Raw genomic sequence first — 20,656 nt, 5'->3', positions numbered from 1 at the left:
TTTAGTGACATTTAATGTAGGAAAAAGTACTCCTGTACATACTTCAAAATAAGAATATTTTAAGTATGGTAAGAAGTTAGTAGTTATTTTCAGAACTTCTTTGCTTTTGGAAAAACATATTTTTAGATTTTATGAGGATTTCCATGTAAAATGAAATCTCATAAGTTTGTATCTGAGAAACAGTGCTTTCTTTCTTTCTTAAGGTACTATAGTATGGTTCTGTGATGAATACAGGTTAAATTTAAGGCAGAAGCCAAACTAGCGATATAATAAATACGTCATTTTTGTAGATTTTGATGTCTCTTTTAGCAATTTGCATTTACTAAATCAAGCTGATTTTCATTTAGCCATGTATCAGGATAAACATTGCTTATTAGAATCTAGAATGTGACCAAATAATTGAATTTTATTCAGCTACTCAGATATAGAATATGACCTACTTAAACTATCGTCATAGTTAATATAATAAATTTTCTTTGAATAAAACTTATTACAATAAGGTCAAAGTTTATAGGAAGAGGACCCTTCAGTTAATTTGAAATTATGAAGAGACAAGTTATATGCTACCTTGTTTCTTTCTAGTTAAAGTAGAAAGTAAATATATAGAACTACTAAGAAGCCCCAGAGTTTCAGAGCAAAAAGAAACAAGACATCCATAAGTGAACTTTAGGGGGACTTTTGTGCTTAAAACGTCAGTATAAAAGGAGAACTTCACTGGGTTAACTAACATTTAATAGTTGAAATTTAAATAATAACTAGTTACATGGCTTATAGCTAAGTATTTTCATTTCTTTAAACTTTGTTGTAAATTTTATATTAAGGTTTTAGCTAGAATTGATGTTACTATTGTAAATTGTATTGGGGTGCTATGAACTACATCCATATAAAATGGGAAACTCTTACTGATAGATGTTGCATGTGTTTTGACTGTCCCGTTGCCCAGCCATTCCCCTATCTTCTTCCTTTCCTCGGGTCTCCCTAGTCACTGAGACACAACAATATCAAAACTTTCTCCATATCAGCAAAAAGGCTGTTTTGTCTTCTTATAATCTATGTGTTCACTGGAAGAGTACTTTTCACTTTCTTTTTCTTTGAAAAAAGACTGGTTACTAACCGTACAGTGGTCTCTAAGTGTTCAAGTGAAAGGAAGAGTCAGATATTGCTCACCTTAAAAGCTAGAAATGATTAAATTTTGTGAACAAGACATATTGAGAGCTAAGGGAGGCCGAAAGCTAGGCCTCTTGAGCCAAACAATTAGCCAAGTTGTGAATGCACGGGAAAAGTTCTTGAAGAAAGTGAAAAGTACTCTTCCAGTGAACACATAGATGATAAGAAAACAAAACAGCCTTTTTGCTGATATGGAGAAAGTTTTGATGTTCTAGATGGAAGATCAAACCAGCCACAACATTCCCTTAAACCAGAGCCTAATCTGGAGCAAGGCCCTAACTTTTTAATCCTGTGAAGGCTGTGAGAGGTGGGGAAGCTGCAGAATAAAAGTTTAAAGCTAGCAGAGGTTGGTTCATATGCTTTAAGGAAAGAAGCCGTCTCTGGAACATAGACGTGCAAGGTGAAGTAGCAAGTGATGATATAGAAGCTACAGCAAGTTATGCAGAAGATCTAGTGAAGAAAAATAATTAAGGTGACCAAACAGCTTTCTATTGGGAAAAGATGCCGTTTAGGACTTTCAGTGCTTGTCTTCAAAGCTTAAAAGGACAGGCTAATTCTATGGCTGGGAGCTCATATAGCTGATAACTTGAAAATTGAAGCCAGTGCTCATTTCAATTCAGTTCAGTTGTTCAGCTGTGTCCGACTCTTTGCAACCCCATGGACTGCAGCACACCAGGCTTCCCTGTCCACTTACTGTTCCAGAAATCCTAGGGCCCTTAAGAATTGTGCTAAATCTACTCTGCGTGTGTTCTAGAAGTGAAACAACAAAACCTGGATGATGGCAGCACATCCATTTACAACATAGCTTACTGAATATTTTAAGCCCACTCTTGGGACCTACTGTTCAGGAGAAATGAGTTCCTTTTAAAGCACTTTGGGACTTCCCTGGTGGTCCAGTTGCTAAGACTTTGTGCTCCCAGTGCAGGGGGCCCAGGTTCAATCCCTGATCAGGGAACTAGATCCCACATGCCGCAACTAAGAGTTTGCATGCAACAACTAAAGATCCTGCATGCTACGACTAAGGTCCAGCACAGCCAAATAAAGGAATAAGTATTTTTTAAAAATACTGTGGGTCATCTGACAACATGCCCAGTCACCCGCAAGCTCTGATGGAGATATTCAATGAGATTAATGTTGTTTTCATGCCTATAACACAACATGCATTCTTGCAAACTGTGGTTCAAGGAGTAATTTCAACTTTCAAGCCTTACTATGTAAGAAATGCATTTCGTAAGTCTCTATCTAGTATAGATACTATGATGGATCTGGGTAAAGTCAATTGAAAAACTTCTAGAAAGGATTCACCATTTCAGATGCCATTAAGAATGCTTGTATTGCCTTCGGAAGAGATCAAAATATCAACATTAACAGAAGTTTGGAAAAAGTCAATTTCAACCCTCATAGATAACTTTAAGAGGTTCAAGACTTTGGGAAAGTAACTGCAGATATGGTGCAGATAGTAAGAGAACTAGAAGTGGAGTCTGAAGATGTAATTGATTTACTGCAATCTCATGATAAGACTTTAATGGATGAGGAGTTGCTTATGGATAAGCAAAGAAGGTGGTTTCTTGCCACTTGGAATCTACTTCTGGTAAAGATGCTGTGAAGATTGTTGAAATGACAACAAAAGATTTAGAGTAGTATCAACTTGGCTGATAAAACAGAGGCAGGGTTTGAGAGGATTAACTCCTGTGTTGAAAAACGTTCTGTGGTGACTAAAGCTCTCAAACAACATTGCTTTCTGCAGAGAAATCACCAGTGAAAAGAAGAGTCAGTCAGTGCAGCAAAACTTTGTTGTCTTGTTTTAAGAAATTGTCACAGACTCTGCACAGTCTTCCAGCGGCCAGTCATGTTGATCAGTCAGCAGCCATCACCATTGAGACAAGCTCCACTAGCAGAAAGATGGCAATTTGCTGACGGCTCACGTGATAATTAGTGTTTTTACCAATCAAGTATTTTAAAATTAAGGTACCTTACATTTTTTTAGACATAATGCTATTGCACACTTAAAAAGACCACAGTTCAGTGTCAACATAGTTTTTGTATACTCTGGGGAAGCAGAAATTTCTTGTGACTCGCTTTATTGCCATATTTGGCTTTATTGTGGTAGTCTGGAAGCCAAACCTGCAATATCTCTGAGGTCTGCCTGTGTGTTATTTCATTCCAGTTACATAAATGATAGTGTGATAAGCTGGAGGACAGTTATGACTCTCCTATGAAATAAAAATTTTGGGCTTTCTAACAGATGTTTTTCTCATGAGGCCTTTTATCACTCTCTTTGTTAAAATCTGTATTTTAGAAGGTTGCCAGAAGACTAACTTAGGAATGACAGGAATGCCATTGTATTGTTATCATCTTTTTTAAAAAAGCATAATTAGTTGAATTACATGCTTAATTTTGCCCACTTAATTATTCTAGACAAAGGTAAACCTAACAGGTAGCTTGTATAAACCAGTCCTAAGCTAACATTAACCCTCCTTGGACAGCCACGTAATGGTGTTAACACTGCTGACTTTTACTCCTCAGTTGCCGGACCTACAAAAAGGCAAATGTCACACATGTAGTCAGGAAAAGTTTTGCATCTCGATACTTTTACAATAATATTCAGATATCCACATTGAAGTGATCTAAAGAAAGCTGATAACACAATTCAAAAGTCAGGTGTATTAGGGAATGAACAGTGTGTCAGAGAATGTATTTCTGACTTACTCCAGGGTTTACGTTTTGTTAAAAGTCGTGTGTAATCTGTGTGCTCTTCATTCCAGAGGTGGCCATCCTTACTTGACGGGCTTGGCAGTGGCTGGTGGAGCGTACTATCTGGGCCTGGAAGGAGCAATCATTGGACCCATACTTCTCTGCATACTCGTGGTCGCTTCCAATATTTACAGTGCCATGCTAGTGAGTCCCACGAACTCAGTGCCCACACCCAACCAGACCCCATGGCCTGCTCAGACTCAGCGGTGAGTTCCAGCTGAGTGATCATAAACTGTATGAAACTGAGCTCACTGGTTTCTGTGTTTTCACCTGAGTGCAGTCTGTTAAGATACGGAATATCCTTTTGCCTGCAGATTCCCTTAGTTCTCCCCTGTGTTGGAATCATATTTCCCAGTATTGTTTTCTTTCTTGATTTCTTCCTGCTTTTTGTTGGAGCACATCCTCCTGTAGATTTTTGGGAAAGAATGCATGGGAGGTAAATTTAGGGGATGATACATGTCCATAAAGGCTTCTTCTAAAGTCATTCTTACTCAGTAGCTTGCCTGGGTAGAGAATTCTGTTTAAGAATTTTTCCCTGTGTAACTTTATTTCTTCATTGTTTTCTAACTTTCATGGTTGTCGAAATTCTGAGGCCAGTCTGATTCCTGATTCTTTGTAATTCAAATGTTCGAAAACCTATAGGGTCTTCTTTTTTTGTTGTTGTTTTTTGATCTATTTTTGTTGTTGTGTTTGAATTGGCACTTTTGTCAAGTGTCTCTGTGACCTTGAAAACTGGAAATTTATGTTCTGCCATTCTGAAATTTTTCTTGAATTATTTTACTAATGATTTCCTTCTCTCCCTTTAAGAAACGTATTTTTATTTTGATGTTGGCCCTCCTACACTGGTCTTGTCATTTTAAAATCTTTTCTCTGATATTCTTCTGGTTCTGTCTTTTTGGCTCCCATTTTCTGGATTATTTCTCCAATTTTATCTTCTATCATCTCTGTAGAGGTTTCCATTTGAACTATCATATTTTGGGGCAGTCTGGTTTATTGAGATATTAGTTGTGTAAATAAAATATGTCTTTTTTAGCGTATAGGTCTGTGTTAGTTTTCTATGATACGTAGCAAATTTTCACTAACTTAGTGGCATAAAGCAACACATTTATAAGAAAGTCAGAGTATAGGTACAGTTCAGCTGGGTCTTCTGCTTAGGATCTTCCAAGGCTATAGTCAAGGCATGAGCTCAGGCAGGGGTTTCATCTGCAGATTGGGATCCTCTTCCAGGCTTGCTTGTTATTGACAACATTCCTTTGTTGGCAGTTGTAGCTACAAGTTGAGGCTCCTAGAGGCTGCCTCTTTCCATAGGCATTTTATAACACAATGCTTGCTTTCACCAGGCCTTCAGGAGTATTTTTCTGACTTCTGTTGCTGATGGCCAAGACTCTTTTGCAGAGGGCTCACCTGATTAGACCTGGCTCACAGAACATATTGTCATTTTGATTAAAGTCAGTTGCTTGGGGACCTTAATTACATCTGTAATATCCCCTAACCTTCACCATATTAACACAATATAATCACAATATTAGGGGCCTCCCTGGTGGTTCAGTGAAAGAGAACCTGCCCACCAGTGCAGGGTACACAGTTTTCATCCCTGGGTTGGGAAGGAGGAGGAAATGACAACCCACTCCAGTATTCTTCTCCTGGGAACTCCCATGGACAGAAGCAGTCTGGCAGGCTACAGTTCATGGGGCCACAAAAGAGTTGGACACGACTTAGCGACTTAAACAACAGCAACAACAATGATCACAGTATCCGGTATCTGATACTTTTGACTGTTGGCTGATGTGAAGAGTGAACCACTGTGGATTTATGGGGTGGTTTACTATGTGTGTCACCATAATATAATCTGCCAGGACCATTGTCTGTGCAGCCACTGATGTCAGTGCTTTCTTGGTTTCCCTGTGGGGCTGCTAAATTCCTCAGTGAAAGATCTTTTAATCTCCTGCTCAGAGGTTGGTGGCTTGGCTGCCAGCCTTCTGGGAGCCACGACAGGGAAAGGGACCGGACAGCGTTTGAGATGCAAGTCGTCCACTCAGTCTGCCGCTCTTCTGGTAGGGGTCAGTATGCACCCCTACCCTTACCTCTGCCTGTTGTCCCCCAGTCCAGAGACTTTTTATGTTTTACCTTCGCTAAGGGAGGACAAGACTCGAATTTCTGCCAGTAACAGGGAGCATTTGCCTGCCTGGGTAGAGGTGTGGGTTGGACCCATGAGATTTTACTGCATTTTAGGCACACTTCAAAGCAGCCCTTCTGTGTCTAGTCCCACCTTTGACCCCATTTCCAAAGTTGCTTGATAACCACCAATTCCTGAGCCTTATTGAATAACTCCTGGCTTAAGATTCAGTTTTTTAGGTCATGCTGGTCATAGCAGTTCTTCATCTGCTTTCCACTTTCTGAAAGTTTGTTTCTTTTAACCTCTTATGTTCTCTTTTTTAAGGTAGATTTATGCCTTCTAGTGGTTTTTTTTAAATATATATATTGATTTACTTATTTGGCTTGCATCAGATCTTAGTTGTAGCATAGGGGCTCTCTAGTTGTGGCAGGGGGCTTAGACATGCGGGCTAAGTTGCTCCAAAGCATGTGGGATGTTAGTTCCTGACCAGGGATCGAACCCCCATCCCTCTGTATTGCAGGGTGGATGATGGATTCTTGACCACAGGACCACCAGAGAACTCCCTCTAATGGGGTTTTGAAAAGGCCTGAGGGAAGCATGTGTCCCACACAGCACTTCCTGGGGCAAAGTCTAAATGGCCTCTTAAATAGTAACAACCAGCTGCCACTGACATTTATTGGGACTCATTGTGCCAAGTTCTGTGATAAAACTTTGCCTGCATTGTCTTATTTTACTTAATCTGTCCAGTGTTTCCATGTGAGGTTAGGAACAGTTGTTTTCTGTATCTTATAGATGAAGTCAAGGCTTAGAGAGATTATCCTGCCTGTAGTCACATAGAAAGAAGCAGGTGAGGTAGTGTGTTTTCAACTAGAGATCTTTCGTTTCCTTAGCCATCACCCCACCCCTGCTCAGGGAAAGACCTTCTCCTCTGTTTCCTTCCTCAGTAGGTGGTACCCCTCACTTCCATGTGCCTGTGTGTGCTCATCCTTACAGCCTCCTATCTTCTCAAGTCCCTATCTTTACCCAGTCCTACCTGTTCCGTCTCAAGTCTGCCCTTTCCTCTTTTTCTCCAGCGCCACCCACCCTGGGCCCAGCCACGGGGTTTCTCAGCTGGACTGTCGTGGCATCTCAGTCTCCCGGCCAGCCTCTCAGCATCCACTCTTGCTGCCTTCCAGTCTCTTGACACTGAGCAGATGTGTCCTTTTTAAAGGGGAGGCGTATCTGGTTGTGATGCTCTTCTACCAGAACTGGCCTTCCACTGTTCTTACCAGGCAGATCAAAATCCTTCCAAGGCCCTGTGTGGTCTGCCTGTGCCTGGCTCATGCATCTGTAACATCTCCATGTCAGAGCTGCAGCCATGCTGGCTTTCTGCCAGGGCCTCAGATAAACCAGCTCCATTCAAACCCTAGGCCTTCAGACACGCTGCTTTCTGTGTCTGGACAGACTCTCCCCCTCCCCTATCTTTCCTTGCCTAATTAGCTCCTAATCATTCTTCAGATTGCAACTCAAATGTCAGTCCATCAGAGCTTTCCCTTCTCTCAAGATTAGGTTATGTCTTGCGTTTAATGCTCTTAAGGATAGCACCTCCTACCTTTCTTTTTTTTACAGCTTTGATTTATACACTTGGTTATTTGTCTTTTCCCCTTTTACTGTGGTTGCTGCTACTGCCGGGCCATGCCTGTTTTAGTTACTGGGGTATTCACCATACCCGTCAACCTTTGACAGCACCGTCTTCCTAGTTCAAAGAATGACTGGGCTGTGAGGGAATAGTGTCTACAGCATCATGAGCTATGGAAGAATTCAGCTTGTCTTAGGACTCTCATGCTGTAACATGAGAATGTCTTCGTTCCATTAGATCTTCTAATTGTAGATGCAGGCACTGGTGGCTGAGAAGATCCATCTGCATGACTGTTTCTGTGTACTGTTTCTAGGTCCCATGTAGTGCTTCTCACTGTTGACAGTGGGGAATACACTATTTCATGGTAGTACATGTCGACACAGCACAGCTTTGGGCTCCCAGCTGTTTTGGCCTCAATTCAGTAGTCAGAACCTATGGCTTCCCCTGTTCTCTGTTAACACTGGGACTGTCTGGGAAGTGTGGGGAAGGACATAACACCCCTGCAATCACAATTTTTCAAGTCTCAATACTTTTTTTATTTTTGGATAGAATAATAAGACTTGATTTGATATACTTTATTCCTACCAAAACCTGAGTGGCAATCTTTGAACACTAAAGCTCAGAAAAACCTGTAAGAAGGAAGTCAGGGCATATCCCAGGAACTCCTCTGGGGATGCTGTTCACTGTATTTAAGTTTTCCTTTGCCCTCTGTCATACCTTGACGTGACCAGAGGTGACAGCTAGAAGGTGGTCCTTTAAGGAACTCAGCTTTACCTTTTGGGGGATAGAGTTATTAGTCAACTCATTTCTGTTTTTAGAAGCATTATCTTAACCTGACTGTGATTATCTTCCATAATTTAATACCCAAAGTTCAATCAAAGGTCATTATCTTTTTATGAAAGAAATTACAAATGATTTCCAAATTAAGAAGGTTTAACTTATGATTTTTCAACTTAGTGTGAAAGCAATATACATTCAGTGGAAACTGTACTCAGACTTTTAATGTTGATCTTTTCCTGGGCTAGCGATAGGCAGTACAAGTCTCTCATGATGCTGGGCAGCGGTGGCTGCAGCTCTCAGTCAGCCACATGATCACAAGGGGATACAAGTGACATGCCTACAACCACATGGCAGCCAGACAGCTGTTCTGTTTTTCACTTTCAGTACAGTGTTTGGTAAATTACTTGAGATATTCAACACTTTTATTCTAAGACAGACTTTGTGTTAGATGATTTTGCCCAACTGTCGGGTTTCCCTGGTGGTTCATTGGTAAAGACTCCACCTGCCAGTGCAGGAGATGCGGGTTTGATCCCTGAGTGGGGAAGATTCCCGGGAAGAGGAAATGGCAACCCTTTCCAGTATTCTTGCTTGGCTAATCCCATTGACAGAGGAGCCTGGTGGGCTACAGTTCATGGAGTTGCAAAAGAGTCAGACGTGACTTACTGACTAAGCAACAATGGCAGGCCAGTGTAAGTGTTATAAACATGTTTAAGGCAGGTGAGGCTAAGCTGTGATGTTTTGTAGGTTAAGTGTATGAAATACTTTTTTGACTTAAAATAGTTTTAATGTACAGTGGGTTTCTTGGGACGTGTGTATGTGTGTGAGTCGCTCAGTTGTGTCTGACTCTTTGTGACCCCATGGACTGCAACCTGCCAGGCTCCTCTGTCCATGGAATTCTCCAGGTAAGAATATTGGAGTGGGTTGCCATTATCTTCTCCAGGGGATCTTCCTGACCCAGGGGTCAACCTGGGTCTCCTGCATTGTAGGCAGATTCTTTACCATCTGAACCACAAGGGAAGCTGTCTTGGGCTGTCTTAAGGATATTATTCAGTATGAAGCCAGGTATAATGCCATCATAAGATAAGGAAGGTCAGTGTTGGGCAATTAAGCTAAGGTGTAACACCTCCTACTTTTTAATAGAGCAAGAAGTTATTTTTGTCTTTATAAAATAATATATGAAAATGGTCTCATAAAAAACCATGATTCTTCCAGAGCTTTACCTAAACCTTGAGGACGTCATTTGGAGTATCCTCCCTATCATTCCAGTTTAGGATAAGTGCTTAATGAAAATTTGATGAGTTAATAGATTAGTGAAACCAGGAGCAGATCAGATTAAAAGATCCTTTCACTATAAGGCTGATAAAAGAGTATGGGCCATAGTAAACTCGAGCCTTAGAACTTTATTCCAGATTTTTAGAAGAGGCAGAATGTACATAAGTGGTGACATGTGCTCTGTCACAAGGTGTGCTGGTGGGGGTTTGGGAAGTACATACTCAGCCATCCTGAGCCTTCTAAATTAAGGTACATTAGTCAGTGCACGCTTTTCATTTGTAAACATCCACAATTTACTCTTTCTCTGGGAAGCTGGGAGTCAACAACTCCTGAGTTGTTAAATCAGAAAAGACTTCAGCATTCTCATAAATGGATTTTTTAAAAAAATCTCCTTGAAAACTTCAAGGGAAGCAGATCCCAAAATATTTTCAAGGAGCCAAGAAGATTGCAAGAGAGAAATCACATCACACAATCCCCACTGCAATGAAAGGAACTGTAAAATGTTCACAGCAATCTGCTATCCCCCTAGTCACTTGAGGCCCCATTCCACCTTTTTTATTCTTGAGAAATTCTACCACTGTGGTTCAAAGGAACATAACAGTCCTTATGGTTTGGGAAAGAATACTATATTTAGATGGTTTAGGTAGCTGGTAAGTCACTTCAGTCATGTCCGACTCTGTGCGACCCCATAGACTGCAGCCCACCAGGCTCCCCCGTCCCTGGGATTCTCCAGGCAAGAACAAGAAATAATACTGTCAGAGAAGTACCCTGGCAGCCCGGTCATTAGGACTCTGTGCTTTCACTGCTGAGGGCCCAAGTTCACCCCCTAGTTGAGGAAGATCCCACAAGCTATGTGGCGCAGCTGGAAAAAACACTGTCCGTGCGATTTTTATTCCTTTGTTTCTTCCTAATCTAGAGAGTTACAGTTTTATGAGCTATGAGCCCTGTGGATTAGTTAGTGCTGTGCCTTTTGATGAGACCAGGAAGAAATTATATCTCTATCTCTGGGTTATGGAGTTTGTTTTCCAGGAGGTAATTGAGGTTCCGTTCAGATCAATGTACTTCTATAGGGTTTTACACACACACACCCACACACCCACACACCATCACCACCAAACAGTTAGAGAAAATATACTGTTGGGTTGGAAAATACTTAATAGCTGTTTTCTTAGCTTGCTTCATTGTGTTTTCTTTCTTTGGAGTCCTTCTGGAGGCTTTCTTGGCCTGGAGGCAGAACTGAATAGCAGGTATGAATTTCAGGGTTACAGCTAAGCTTACTTGTCAACAGAAAGCAGTCACCAGGCCAACCACAGTTTTAATCTTATTTCATGTATCTTTGCCCTGAGGCAGCTGTTTTCATTTATAATTTAGGGGAATTGAAGAGTTTGAAGAGATTGAAGCTTGCAGGTATCTTAGAAATTTGAAAAGATATGAAAGAATGAATTTAAAAACTTTTTGGTGTTGGAAAATGCTTTATAATACTAATCAGTTTTTGGTTATTGGTTTTAAAGATATTCCAGGGCTTCCCAGAATTGAGTGCTACCTGAATTTCATATAGTCTGCGGCAACTTGTAGCTAGCTTTACCTGTACACAAATGTAGGTGAGTCTGTGAAAAAGAGATATATAAATAAATGGGTAGGTAGCTATCTAGAGCAATGGTTGTGGGGGAGGAGGGTGAGGCTCCCCTCAGGGGACATTTAGCAATGTGTAGAGATGTGTTCATCATCACAGCTGTAGAGGGTAGGAGCAGGGATGCTGCCAAACCTCTCACAGTGTACAGAGTGGTCAGCAGTGCAGCTGTGGAGAAACCTTGATTAGATAGATACAGAGATAGATGGCTATTAATACATGTAAAAGGCCTCCCTGGTGACTCAGCAGTAAAGAACCTGCCTGCCAATGCAGGAGACGTGGGTTCGATCTGTGGGTTGGGAAGATCCCCTGGAGAAGGAAAGGGCAACCCTCTCCAGTGTTCTTGCCTGGGAAATCCCACGGACAGAGGAGCCTGGCAAGTTATAGTTCATGGGGTCGCAAAAGAGTTGGAAATGACCTAGTGACTAAAAGACAACAACAACACATAAAACGTGTGTGTATAAATCTTAGTTTGGGAGAATTTTTCTCAGTATAAAAATATTTCAGGAGATAAATTCATTCTAGTTCTTTGACCTGTTGGCATATATTCAACATGGTGAGTTCAGTCATGTCATACATAATCCCTTTCAGAGACACAGGAGCCATAGCCAGGAAGCTTACCCCTTCCTCAAAGCTATTCCTTTGGATGTAGAGCTGTGCTAGTTAGAGATGTGCTTGAGCTATGAGGCTTCCGACACCATCCAGTGAAAGAGCCTTCAGATAACTGAGCAAATGTAATCTTTTTTTTTTCTGTATCATTTGACCTGTGCCCCACTTGACATTTAAGTACTTCCTCTGTGATGCTAAAGGGTTACCTCTGCCTGCCTGTCTAACCCTCCTAATTGCTGATATGGTTGTAAAGGAGCAAAGCAATCTCTGTCTAAAAGGATGGTAATAAAATTGTGCTTCATATCTGTATCATTTTAAGATAGATTTGCCTGTATTATAACCAAAAAAAAAAAAACCAACTCAAAAAACCCCACCATCAGTAGAACTTTAACAGCCAGAAGTTTATTTCTCTCATGGCTGTAAGAAGTACAAAGGTCGGCAGACCAGGGCTTGGTGTGTCTGTTCCACAAACATCCACGCCAAGCTTGACCCCCCACCTTGATGTTCTCTCAGCCTTGGTATGAGGTCTTTTCATCTAAGATGAATGCTTGTTCATTGATGAACTCTGACCTGGCCATTTGGCTGCCAACAAAGATGCAGACCTGGCTGGATAAATTATGTAGCAAAGGCCAGCTAGCTACTACAGTCCTAAGTTAGGCCCCAGTACAGACCCCCTCCATCCAACCCAGTTATTACCTGCCAGTGAGCCACATTCACTTGGCTTGTTTGATGTAGGTCAGAAACAGTATAAGTTCACGGTCATTTGATGAAAAGCCCTATCCTATTTCTCCTGCCCTAAACCACAGCACTCAGAGCTGGGACATTGCTGGATCAGTTCTCCTATTTTGCAATAAAAGTTATCCAGTTAGCATTTAATTTTTAGTCTCTTACTGTTTTTCTCTTTAACATCATTGTGTCTACTTTCCAGTCAGCACGAAGGGGGAAAGGTCAGAAAAGATCACCTTTCTCTTCTAAGGACATTGCCCAGAAGTCACTCAACAGTTCTACTTACATCTCATTGGCCAGATGGTAGTCACATGGTCATTAGTTTCAAGAGAGTCTAGGGAAACAGTCTTTTGGATAGACCTTCCAAAAGAAAACTAGAGTTCTTGTTGCTGCAGGTTGAGAAACAACTATCAAATTTCAAAACAATACTCAGTGAAAATACTAAGAAAAAAAACAGTGACTACATAATGGCACCAAGGCTCTCAACTTATAAGAATATTATATGACAGTGAATTACTGGTTAGATGCTATTTTTCTTTTCTAAGTATCTCTGTGGTTTTATTTTCCCCATTTTCCTAAAAGCAAAACTAATCATCCTGTCTTTTTTTCTTAAAGGACTTTCCGTGACATTTCTGAAGACCTGAAACCTTCGGTAGACTGACTTGGTTTCCAACTGCAGTGATTTCTCTAAGGAAATTCAACCTTGACTGTGAGTTCAGCTCAGCTGTGGCCTCCTGTCCTTTCAGCCACGCCTGGCAAACAGAGCCCAGGACGAGACGCAGGAGCCTCCTGGCCTTCCGTACAGAATGCCTGGACAAGAGAGGACTGGCTGTGGGCTGCTTTGCATTTTGAAGCACAGCTTTAGAGCTCAGAAATGTGGTTTACTCACTTAAGTGTTGCTAAGATGGCTTGAAAAGTTTTAGTTTATACACTGGTATTGTGGCTTGAAATTTTCCCACTTTGGTTATCTATATTATAATACGTATTTATAACTTTTTTTTTTAAGAGCCGTAATCTACCTGCTGTATATAGTGTGACTTTCTCCTGTTTTAAGAAATCTGTCCTTAAACTTTTCTATGACAGTCACTTTTCAATGAAGAGGGCTTTCACTTTTGAGAATATAGTTGCTTGAGCAGGAAAAATGAGTCTTCTCCCTTCTTCCACATGTATGGTCCTCTCATAGGAAAAATCAAATCTTCAGTGTAAGCGTGGGTGGCTTATTTGAAGTTCAGTTAGTTGTATGTTGCAACCATAGGAGAAGAAAGACTGAAGCCCTTCCTCCCCTTCTCCCTCTTTCCTCTATTACACTATTGCCAAATTTCTAAACCTTGGCTGACCACACTGAAATTAATTAAGTATTAAGCTGCTATTAATGGTAACAATATGATAGAATTCATGTTGTGATTTTTTTTCCCCCCTTTCCAAATGTTTTAAGTAAAAAAATCTCAGGGGCAGCAGTGTTCTGATTTGTTAAATGTCTCTGTTTTACTATTTAGAATTTGGCCAATTAGTTACTTACTAGTGTAAAATTTTGTATCGGTGTAGTATTTTCCCATCATTTAGCACAGTGCCTTGCACACAGACTCTAGATGAATGCTTGTTGAATTAAATCGTGACTTGTTAAATATCTCAGATATCACAATAACCAGCATACTGCTCTACATTTTACACAATTTTTTTGCACATATCATTTCACAGTCACTTCACATCAGCTTTCATATAGCTTCATATTATTTTGTGTTTCACACAGATGGGGAAGCTAAGGTTCAGAAAAGTGACCAACTACAAGTCATGAAGTTTAGTAAAATTTGACCTCAGATCTTTCTTACTCAACAGTCTGCCAACCTTGCTATACTCCAGTGACTCTTTTAGTATCTTTTTTTTAATATAAATTTATTTATTTTAATTGGAGGCTAATTACTTTACAATATTCCCTTTTAGTATCTTAACACAGTTTTTCCAGTGCTTTGAGGTAGAATCATGTCCTGTTCTATTGGATAGACTACAGTTAATGACAAGGCCAGGACTAGAACCCAGCTTTTACCTTTGTGCCCTTTCCCTTTTGTAAAACAACCTTCAGCCACTTCCTCTGTCCCCAAAGGAGTATTCAGTATGGTAGAGAGAGGATTCTTAAGTAACAAAGATTTCCTTTTTGGGAAAAACATTTAAAAGTAGAAATCCTTTTTTCTAAAACTTTATTTTCTCATTAAGAAGCATAATTATGATAATTACATTAAATTTATTCTGATATTACTTAAGAAAAACTTGGTCTAGAAAAGAGGCTACTGCGAGGTCTTTGTTTATACAATAAACTATATGCAGATCTCTTATATTTCCTATGACTCCTTCAACAGTTACAGTCTGATATTCAACCAAGTGCTACATTTGGCATTAATTAACTCATTCTTTTCTTTAATCACTGGTTCAGTCATTCATTCTGTAAAGCATTGGTTGAGAGTTTCCCAAACTCTGGGTTCCATGCTGGGCACTGTACAGGGTGCTGTAGGGGATAGCTCATAAGAAGGCCTTCTCTTACCTTAAATCTTAGCCAGATTATGTGTATTGCTAAAATTAAAAATGTTGTATTAAAAGTTTTAAGAAATAAATCAGGTTTGTTTTTGTTAATGATATAATGATAAGTTTACAGCTGTGATTAGCACATATTTATAAGAGGTAAATATTATGCACAATGAGTTAGTGTGCATATACAAATTATGTTCCTCCAGAGTGTTTTTAGCTCTATAAAGTGAAATGGTAAACATATAAACTTGGGGTTAATACATTGTTCTTCCTGGTCATAATTGTTAGTATGAATACTAGGTCTTTAGAGGAGGACTCTGAGCCCTAAGAGAAGAGTTTAGAGCTGTCAAACTCTAAACTCTGGTTCTGATGTAGTATCACTCTGAAATATCAAGAGCAGAGGTGCCCCAGACTACTACCCAGTCATATCAGGAAACTTGAACTGCCCCAGTGCTCCATCCAGCAAGACGATCTCAGGATTTGACCCAGAAAGAGAACATTTCCCTAAAAGCATATAATTGATGAAGTATAAGTAGCTTCAGTAAAAACTAAGTACCGAAATCCTATCACAGTGTTCTGCATTTTATCACTTTATTAAAGATAAGTTTGAAGGTCACATTCACTACTCAACTGTAAACTGAATGGAGGGGAAAAAAGCTCCCCTCACAGTATGTGCCTCTCTTTTCCGAGAGAGAACGGGGCATAGGATTTTCAGCATAAACCCATGCCATGTAAGTCCAGCGTCAGTTCCAAAATTTCTATCACACTCTCTGTTTCTGGAAGTGATCTCTGCCAGACTGCCTTAGATACCAGTTTTATTTATTTTTAAGTTTGCAGGAATTCTTAACACCCATTTCCATTAAAGGTGGTTAGCTGGCAGAGTTTTCCCTTGACTTTTGAGACTGGTGCAGATTGACTCTCGATACCCAAGAAATGTTATTTAAACAAACTGAGTAGCTTTGGAAATAGCAGTTTATTCCACTTGGAGGGCTTGCAGATGAGGTCCTCTGGCTAACCTTGGTCTTAATAAGAACCTGCTGTGACCCCTCTGGACTTCCTAGTATCTCTGGTTTCACTTTGGTTGTATTCAGCGTTTCAGGATGTGTCACTACAGAGCCATATTTACTCAGAAATTCAGGCCATGAGGCATTAGCCTAGAGCAAAGTAATTTCAGGTGAGCTCACCAGAGCTTTCAACCTCAAGGTTTATAGGAAAACTGCGGTCTCCACTAAGGGTCTTCCAAGACCCTTATAAAAGTATTAGAGTAGGCATTTTGCAGTAGAAATAGCCCCTGGCAACATAGTTCCAAATGTTAGTTCCAGCCAAGGACAAGTAGTTTTTTGTTTTTATGTATTTCTTGTCTTTGCACATTTTGCCATCAAAATATATTCATTTCATTAACTTATACACACATGCATGCTAAGTCGCTTCACTCATATCTGACTCTTTGCGACCCCATGGACTGTAGCCTGCCAGCCTCCTCTGTCCATGGAATTCTCCAGGCAAGAATACTGGAGTGAGTTGCCATTTCCTCTTCCAGGGGATCTTCCTGACCCAGGGATCGAACCTGAGTATCCTGTGTCTCCTGTATTGTCAGGCAGATTCTTCACCCCTAGCGCCACCTGGGAAGCCCCAAGAGGAAGTTCATTTCAGTTCAGTTCAGTCGCTCAGTCATGTACGACTCTTTGCGACCCCATGAATCACAGCACACCAGGCCTTCCTGTCCAGTGTTCAGTAATTATGTTTCAAAATCTCATTTTATTTGGAAATGACCTAGCTATTCAATAAACTTTCATCACTTAGTTTAGTTACTCCAATCTGGAGAGACTATTTTAGATAGACATTCCTACTAAAGTATAATTATTCTTAATAGAGTTTGTCTGAAAGCTATTGTCTCATTTATATTTTTCTTTTTTAAAGTTTCTTCACTCGAGTTACTTTCCTTGTTGACAAATTTAGCTTACATTAACTTAAGATCTGCAAAAAAAAAATACTCATGCTATATGAAACCACTAAACAGTTAAATTTTTTGGTAGTTTAAAAATAAGAGAATTATAAACCAACATGTTCTGTCTGCCTCCTGGAGTCATAGAAATTCTGTGCTACAATAGGCCTTATATAATTAGGTGATCCTGTCATTTAACAGAGAAGGAAACAAGTCCATAGGTTGAAGTGTCTTTTCTAACATGGCGCCCGTCAGTGACAATTCAGAGTAGAGTCAGTTCTTTTTTTCTCTCAGTCCATTGTTATACTTCTTTTCCCTTTCCTTCCTAGTTGAGTTGTTGTTCTGTCGCTAAGTTGTGTCTGACTCTTTGCGATCCCATGCAGCTTGCCAATTTTGGAAAAAATGTGTTCCTTATAGCAGTAGTTCCAAGGAATGTTGTTAGATGTTCTAAGTGAATGAAAGTGTATATGGAGTTGGGGGAAGGGACTCTATGGTAAGTTACAACTGAGGAATGCTGAATTTGTTTCCTTTCCGAAGTAGGACTTTGAAGCGTTTTTAACATGCTATTATATATTGTGAATTTATAAGAGGGGACAAAGACTCTGTTTACGAGACTTATTTGACCTTAAACTACACCTTCACCCTCTTTTTCTCAGAGCATTTCAAAGGACTTGGGGTCCTTTGGGAAACATGGCTCTCAAATAAAAGTTTACAGCTCTTTTGGAAGATATCCGTAATAGAATTCTGAATGGCAGGCACATCTGCCATGTAAACTGTAATATATCTCAAAGTTTAGTGAAATACCAGAAAAAAACCGTATTTGCCATTCAGAGCTATACATCAAGTATAGAGATTCTTTTCCACCTATGGTGTGTAAAGTCAGTATTTGTGTTTTACTTTTGAAAGTTTTTCAAAGATCAGTTAGAGTGCAAATGCAGTGGTGATATGTTGATATGACATTTTAATAATGCTTTTGTATTGCACTTTATAGGTTTCAGACTGCTTTCATAACAACCCTGTGAGATAGGCAGGCATCAAGTATTATCAGATCAAAGCTCAGAAAGGTTTTTTGTGATCTTTCCCTTAAATTTATACCACAAAATAATGGAGCCAGAATTCAGTTGCAGAAATTCTGACTCCAAATCCAGCGTTCTGTACTCCACACCTGGTTTCTTACTTTTTATTCTGGCTTTATATTTTACTCTGAAAGCTGTGGTAACAAATTTTAAAACATTGTTTTGGCTTATTATCAAATACTGTTTTTAATGGCAGTGACCCAGACAATGTAACTCCAATTGTAATTATTCCAAAGAAAACCCTTCTTTTGTGCTTTGCAGTGCCACTTGTCTAGGTGATTGGAGTGTATTTCAAATACCATTTGATTTTGAAGCCAAGATTGGCTATATAGTTGTTATTGCTCATGTAACTTGTGGCAAATTTATCATCTCTGCATTCTCAGGCAAAGTAGAGATGGTTTGAAAGTAAAAAAGATTATTCCGATATAACCATGTGTCTATCCTCACAAATGCTGTTTCTTAGCTTTAACTTGCTTTGACAACCTACTGATGTAACATCTTTGTAAATGTAAAAATATTTATATTTTGAAATAAAATTACTAGTGTTGAATGAATCAAGTGGTAAACTGTCTCTGTTGAGAAATTTGATCTTCAGTGAAGTCAAACTTTAATGAATACATCTGTCCATCTCTTATGTCTTATATCTTGCCTTTCCTTTGGCACCGGTGCGTACAATGAATTTTTATGGAACATGGACAGTTTACGTAAGGGGAGATGTGTTTGTGAAAGTTCCAGAAAGACTGTAACCTGTAGAAGTCCTATCTTAGGGTAGAAGCCCGTCCCTACAGGCTTGACTCCTGTCCTGGTCTACCAGTTATTAATAGTTTCAATCACAGCGCAGTTTCCAGGAATCCTGGGGAATTCGGATTTAGGAAGAGTCACTTCTCCGGAGGAGGACAGGTAGCTTCGCTGAGCATGGATGTCCTTGGTCTGGTAAGAGGCCACATGTTCATGGGAGGCCCTCAGGTATCCTGTGCCTCTCATTTGGCAGGAGCGAGACTTGTGCGGAAGCCATTGAAGAAAGATGAGAGAAACAAGGTGGGCGGGAATGGGGGCAGAAGGGGCGGGGCCCGGGCTGGGGGCGGGGCTGCAAGGCGGACCCTAGGCCGGAGCGCGTGGAGGCGGGGTGGGCGGGGTCTTCCGGGGGCGGGGTCTCGGGCGGCGCGGGTGCCTCGCAGCTGCCGCCGGCAGGCAGGCTGGCTGGCTGGAGGCGGCGGGCCCGCAGCGGCGCAGAGTCCCGGCTGCGCGACGGGCTGAATAAAGGCCATGGCCGCCTCTCTGGGCTCCGCAGGCGGTGGCGGCGCCGGGGCAGCGCACGGCTCCGGCCCGTCGGGCTTCGCCCTCGACTCCGGACTCGAGATCAAAACTCGCTCGGTGGAGCAGACGCTGCTGCCGCTGGTTTCTCAGGTAAAGCGGCGCGCGCGGCCCCTGGTCTCACCCCCCTCGCCGCGGCCCGCGATGGCGGCGGTAGCTCCCGGCGGGGGCTAGGCCGGGCGGGCGGCAGCCGCTGCCCCACATTCCGCGCCGGGACTGCGGCGTCGGCGTCTGGTCGCCTTTCTGGGGCTTGAGGACTGGCCTTCGTTGAGGCGGAGGCAATCTGGACCATCCGAAATCCGGCTGCGGGGCGGGGAGACCTGTGCGGACCGGAGTCCGGCCGCAGGTGCGCCGCCAGGCTTCCGCACCCGAACCGCCCCGGGACTCCGACTCCGGCGGCCCCCGGCCCTAGCTCCCGGGGAGCGGAGGGGACCCCCGCGGGGGCTCCGCTGTCCCTCAGAGGCCCTCCTCGCTGCCGTCACACCTTTGCATCTCCAGTCCCAACCCGGACGGTAGCCAGTCTGGCTGGCGCGTGCCTCCGAGTCCAGCGTGCTCTCTCCCCTAGGCCTTTGTCCCTTCCCCGGATCGTGTGTAAGTCTGCTCCCCAGTCGCCCATTTACCCCGGGCCACCCTTCCCCTTAACCTGCCTGCTCACTTTAATTGGCTTTTGCTCGGCCTCGGAATGGTGAAGTGGAGGACCGCCTGATAGTTAATCCGGGTACACATCTTTTTGCCAAATCCCATTTGGGATGTATGGTGTATTGAATTTACCGGTCACAACAGAAGTCTGGAATCAGCTAATTGACGCGCTTAGCTTTAGAGAAGTTTTTGTTACTGAGAGCCGACTTATATGAACCCTCGGGGCTAGAATTCCTCTAGGTCTGTTACGTGCCAAGCACTGTGGGCAGTGAAGAATTCTGTGCCTTAAGAAGCTCGTTGGATGTGTGACTCACACTCCTTTGTAACGTCTTGATGATTCACATTCGTATTGCCAAGATTTTCAAGGTAGAAGGAATCTTAAAAGTTATCTGACTTTGAATTTTAAAAAATTCTCTGTTACAGCATCCTTGACATCTGGTCACCAGGGCCCTGCTTAAACATGCTCAGTGGTGTGGGCCTGTAGCTCGTC

At 41.6% G+C, this 20,656-nt stretch overlaps 2 protein-coding genes across 4 annotated transcripts in view; both read left to right on the top strand.

Moving 5' to 3' along the window:
• TMEM245 (transmembrane protein 245) overlaps positions 1–18,767 on the top strand; it is a 78,575-nt gene extending 59,808 nt beyond the window's left edge. For both annotated transcript variants that reach the window (XM_040237322.1, XM_040237318.1), the window contains 2 exons: positions 3,933–4,127; positions 13,288–18,767. In XM_040237322.1, coding sequence (XP_040093256.1) covers positions 3,933–4,127; positions 13,288–13,333 — 241 coding nt within the window. In that variant the 3' untranslated portion in view covers positions 13,334–18,767. The remainder of the gene's footprint in view (positions 1–3,932; positions 4,128–13,287) is intronic.
• The window catches only part of CTNNAL1 (catenin alpha like 1), a 63,470-nt gene continuing 56,258 nt past the window's right edge, over positions 13,445–20,656 (top strand). For both annotated transcript variants that reach the window (XM_040237329.1, XM_040237325.1), the window contains exon 1: positions 13,445–19,620. In XM_040237329.1, the coding sequence (XP_040093263.1) occupies positions 19,480–19,620 (141 nt within the window). In that variant the 5' untranslated portion in view covers positions 13,445–19,479. The remainder of the gene's footprint in view (positions 19,621–20,656) is intronic.

This window comes from Oryx dammah, unplaced genomic scaffold (assembly GCF_014754425.2).
Source record: "Oryx dammah isolate SB20612 unplaced genomic scaffold, SCBI_Odam_1.1 HiC_scaffold_1, whole genome shotgun sequence".
Lineage (NCBI taxonomy): Eukaryota > Metazoa > Chordata > Mammalia > Artiodactyla > Bovidae > Oryx > Oryx dammah.
This window is presented reverse-complemented; position numbering and strand designations above follow the sequence as displayed.